The 5,267-nt window shown below is 50.0% G+C and overlaps 1 protein-coding gene across 1 annotated transcript in view; it reads right to left on the reverse strand.

The window, feature by feature from the left end:
* The window catches only part of SLC16A1 (solute carrier family 16 member 1), a 6,112-nt gene extending 4,086 nt beyond the window's left edge, over window positions 1-2,026 (reverse strand). The window contains 1 exon segment of the mRNA XM_005429675.3: window positions 1,747-2,026. Within this exon segment, the coding sequence (XP_005429732.1) occupies window positions 1,747-1,963 (217 nt within the window). The 5' untranslated portion in view covers window positions 1,964-2,026.
* Window positions 2,027-5,267: the final 3,241 nt, after the last annotated feature.

Genomic DNA, 5,267 nt, shown 5'->3' on the forward strand with positions numbered 1-5,267 from the left:
CTGCCCCAGCTCTGTGAGATCCTACTACTCCAGAGGATGAACTACTTTTTCAGCCTCCAAGCAGGCAGGTGTCCTAGGAGACAGGGAAAATGGGATGCACACTGGGACTGCTCCAGTGCAATTCAGACTCTGTAAAGGGTCTGGTTTCAGGCAGGAATGAATGGGGCAGCAACAATTCCTGTGCTTCAGCAGCTGGGGGATGAATAAAAAGTTCTGAGATGGAAGTGATCCTCAAGAATCGAGTCCAGCTCCTGGCTCTTCAAAGGACAACCCCAACAATCCCACTTTCTGCTTGAGAGTATTGTCCAAAATGCTCCTTGAGCTCTTGCAGCCTTGGGGCTGTGGCCACTGTTCTGGGAAGCCTGTTCAGTACCTGATCACCTTCTGGGGAAAAAATGCACCCAGGTAGATCTGGGGTACTTTCAGCATCCCTGCCATCAGCATATGGCCAAGCAGACCAAGACCAGCAGCTGCTGGGATTTAATGGCTACAGCTCAGTGAAAGGAGGAGGGACAGAATCACCACGGAGGGAGGGGGACATGGGGACAACCACTACTCCTGTACTGGAGGAGGGAGTTCTTACGCCTGCTGCCAGGCAGCTCCAGACAGTGCCCCCAGAAGAACCAGCTCTGAGCTATTGGGAGAGGAGGAATGGCCCAGATTGGGTCTCATTAAGGCAGTTACATGGTTTACAAGCTTGTTACAACATTGGAGCAGGGAAATGTGCTGGTCGCTTCGCTAGCTGAGCGAGGACAAAGCAGAGCCTGTTCCCTGCAAAGGAAAAGCCTCGTGCTCAGCCGGGAGCTGACGTCAGCTCCTTTGGATGCACAAATCCAACAAGGCTGCAGGCAACCTGCCAGCTGGGGACTGGCAGCAGGGACAAGCTCCCATTTGCCTCTGAAGTGGCCACAACAGCAGGCTCACAGTGTTTCTTTCAGCCCAGCACAAGACTGTGTTTGCAGGCACATACAAGACCCCAGGGTCTGGAGACCAGGAACACTCTGCATGCTGTTCACCCACTAAAAACATGCATAAAGTACCCAGCTTGAGAGTTAAAAGCTTTCAAAAGGCAGCTTCTGAAGGACAGGGGAGGGAGTGGAGCTGTTTTAGTTTAGGTGGGCTTGCCTTATTCTGCTCATGTCTCTGTACTTCCAGTGCACACACCATTCTCAAACAGCACAAGCTGCCTACAGCACTGCTTGGCACCAGCAAGCAGTAACATGTGGCATGAGGCTTCAGTGCACTCCAAGCACAACTGAGCTGACAAGAAACTGAGGACAGATGCCTACATACACCCACTATTCCCTGAATTGGGGAAAAAAAAAAAATTCAATCTTGTCTGAAAGTGCCCCTAAGAGCAGAGTTGCCACATTGCCACATGTAACAGAGCAGCTCCCGGGCCTTCAGGAGGATGCTGGGAGTAGACACAGCATCTGCAACTCACTGTAAGAAGGACAAGGGCAGAATTACACAAGTCATAATTCCCCGGAAAGATTTTACAGCTTTGCAGAGGACAGATTAACCCGGTTTTTGCGTTCTGGGCATTAAATGGAACTTTCTGAGCAGCCTCCTTTAAGAAAACTCATTACGGGAGGTTTTGTTCTCAGATAAGGAGAGAATTCAAAGTGTTAGCAAAATTTTGGTTGTTGTCACCACAGCCAGGTGGGAATCACCAGTCCCAGCAGGAGAGTAGCATCTTGTGCTGTGATGCACGAGCACAAGTACCACTGCCTCCACCCCACTTACCTCCTGCATACATAACAGCCAGCATGATGGAGGAGATCCAGGACACTTTGCTGCTGGAGGCATTGAAGATGACCTCAATCTCTTTGAAGAACACTGTGATAGATTTGGGGAAGGCATAGGAAAAACCAATGGAAATGAAGGCTCCGACAACCACAGCCCATCCCCATCCTCCTTCAGGAGGAGTGTATCCTGCAGGGCCTCCAATGGCCGGTGGCATCTTGAATCAAGTCGGCGATGATTCAGTTGGGGATCAAAGATCTGCAAAGGACAAAGCATTGCTTCAGCTGAAAGCAGAATCTCTGCTCCTGGCACACAACTGCACGGCTCAAGCTCTGTTTGCAAGGCTGGCATAGCACCAGTGCCCCCACCACCATGAGGAAAGTTGATCCACGAGGTGAGAGCACCCCAGGATCACCAGCACAGTGGGCCACTCCAAAGCACACGCTCAGATTGCAGCTGGCCTTTAAGAGCCCAGTCAGCAGTCAGCACACATTTTTAAGTGACAAATTTAAGATGTGACATCCTGACCTAAGCTGGAAAGGGCAGGCAGTGTCTGTGACAGCAGCCAGGACTCATCTGCACAGGCAGAGCTCCCAAAGCATCTGGGTTGCTGGAGTGCAACCCCAGCACTGCAAAATCCCAAGAAGCACCAGGCCACCTAGAGCTAGAGCTGCACACCAAGGATATTAAGTGCAGATATACCGATGGGAAGTAAGTCCCCATGCACGAGCTGAACAGGACACCCCTATTTCTGCTGAAAAAGGGCAGTTGGGTGTCACAGCACACCCACCATCCCCAAAGGTCAGTGGCTATGGCTAAACTTAGCCTGAGTGGTAACCAAGGAAGGCTCCCATATGCCACCAGAGAAGGCAGAGGTGGATCCACACAGAGCAGTCCCACCAGAGCCTGGTTCCCCTGCAGTTTGGCCCTGGTAGGGCACTTCCAGACCCAACTGCATCCAAACCCTCCTCCTTGATCAAAAAGGCTATGGCAGGTTTCACAAAGCACTCAAGTATAAAAACAATTCACTTAAAAAGTTTAAAACTAGAAGTGACTAGAAAACAAAATAAACAGGAAGATGTCATTCAGGCTTGCTGAGGTGTGGAATCCCCTTGGAGAGGCTGACTGGGAGCAATCCAGAGGCCATCAAGATCAGGCTGTTCATGCATGGGCCCACACAGCAGCAGAACTAGATCACACTCCAGAGCCACTGTTACTCCAAATGAAGGCTGGTACAGGCAGCTGAGAGCAGCACAAGGCATCACAGCAAGGAACTGTAGCAAGGGCAGCTGCTCACAAACAAGGGTCACAACACACAAAGCCACAGAAACCACTACCAGCTCCAGAACTCTTGTGCACCTCCAGGGATTTCAAAAGGCATTTTCTGATGGACTGCAGCCCTCCCCAGCCTCACAGCCAGAAATACCCCCACCTCACTCACCCATATTAAGCACCACAAGCCAAGGGGACAGCATTAGGCTCCTTCACCAGAGCCCACCCCACACACCACAGCTCTCTGCTGCTCAAGTTTGCACTCAAGGGAAAAAGCCACTTTCGAGCAGGAGAGTCTTTTCCAGAGCTCCTGAGGTCATGCCAAGGCAGAGTGACAACTTCAAAGCAGTGTGGTGCTGGCTCAGAGAGGTGCAGCCTCCTATTTATAGCCTGCATCCGCCCCAGCTCACAGTGATTACCATCTCATCCATGGCTGCTGACATGCCAGCATTTACCTGGCACATCCCTATAGCACACACTACAGGACTACGGGCTCCTGCCTTTTCACTCGCTCTGTGTCACTTGGTGCACATCCAAGGCTGGGATCCCAGCATCCTGGTCAAAGCACAGCTGGTGATCCAGAGTCATGGGGAGATCCTGCTCCTTCCTACCTGGCACTGGAGGTACTGGCGGCAGTTATCTGATACAGCACCAGGTTTGCCAGAGCCACCTGACACCTGGCTGCGGTGATGCCCAGACCCACACAGGGCAAGAGAAAGAAAAGCACAGGAGGTTGGATTCTGTAAGCTGCTAAGACTAGTTTAGTGTGACCCAGACAATGATTTTTCACTGGCAGGGTATTTTCCTGCATCCTGGCCAGTGAAACACATGACCATCATGAGCAGCTCCAAGCCACCCGCCACTCCAACAAAGGAATCATTGACAAGACGCTGCCCCTGGCACGTCCACAGCTGAACTATGCCCAGGAGCCAGAGCCCATTTCCTCTGATTTCCTCTCTGGGACTCAACAGGATGAGCTGCATCTCCGGTGTCTGGCTGCAGGCAGATCCCTGGGCCAACACACACCTGTGGGCACCCACGTGGGACCCCTGAGGGAGCGGCCAGGCTTCACAGAGACTCGCAATGCAGTCCAGTCTCTTGGAAGACAGAGCAGCCCACCCACCCACCAAAAGCACTGGGAATTGCTGAACATGCCCTCCCCACAGAAGCTGCACACTGGAGCTTCTGCCACCTCTTGCTTTGAGCCACACTGAGCTTTCACAGCCTTCAGTGAACCCTAAAGCATCATCCAACCACAATGATTTATCCAAAACACTATTTAAAGCTGAAACTACCAGGTGTTGGCTATAAAAGCTCCCAGCAAGGAATATAATCTACTTGTGAGCACTAATTAAAACTACATGCAACAAAAGCCATCCAAGGCAAAGGTTGAGGAGGTTTTGATGAGGTGTTGGGGATTTTTCCCTTTTGTTCCTGAGACATATACACTGGTTTAATTCTTTCACTGCTCCCAAGGAGCTCAACTGCTCCAAAATGACTGTGGCTTGGTTAACTTATTTTTTCTTCCCCTACAAGCAGCATTTCTCCTCCTGAGGTGGCATCTCTGTAAAATAAAAGGCTTCTGGCAGGTTAGACATGACCTCTCTTGCATTGCTGAGGCACAATGAAAAACCTTGAGCTGAACAAGGTTTTGAGACCAAAGATTCCCGAAGTCTGACACCTGAGAATTTACACAAAGAGTTCTGCATGCCACAACACTCTTCCCTGACTCACTGAAAATCCTTATTAAGAAAGACCAGTTTTAGAAAGCTCATCATTCAACTGCATTAGGCTTCTTGACGATTTACTCCTTGCCCCCACACAGAACTAGTTTCAAACAAGTGAGGAAAAAAAAATAAAGCACATGTAAGGCAGCCAGCCCAACTGGAAAGATTCCCTCCCTTTTGCAAAAAAGGGAAATTAAAAAAACAAAAAACAACCAGAACACATAGTTATGACATTTTCAGGTGTTTTGGAAGAGTTGCAACATGTAAGATGTGATTAGAAATCAAATTCACAGCTGCCAGGCAGCCAGCTACAGTTCACCCTATTAGGAAATAAAATAACCATATTTGCTGTAATTACTTGGATGAGACCAAGTAATGACTGTGAGTATCACAACTGCTCCCTATAAAAGCACTGACTAATCTGCAGGAATGGGTAGCCTACAGCCACCCTCCTCTGCACAGCAAGCGTGAGAGCAGGAACTGAGACAATGAGGATGGTAATAGCCCAAAACAGATCCCTCA

This window comes from Geospiza fortis, unplaced genomic scaffold (genome assembly GCF_000277835.1).
Source record: "Geospiza fortis unplaced genomic scaffold, GeoFor_1.0 scaffold601, whole genome shotgun sequence".
Lineage (NCBI taxonomy): Eukaryota > Metazoa > Chordata > Aves > Passeriformes > Thraupidae > Geospiza > Geospiza fortis.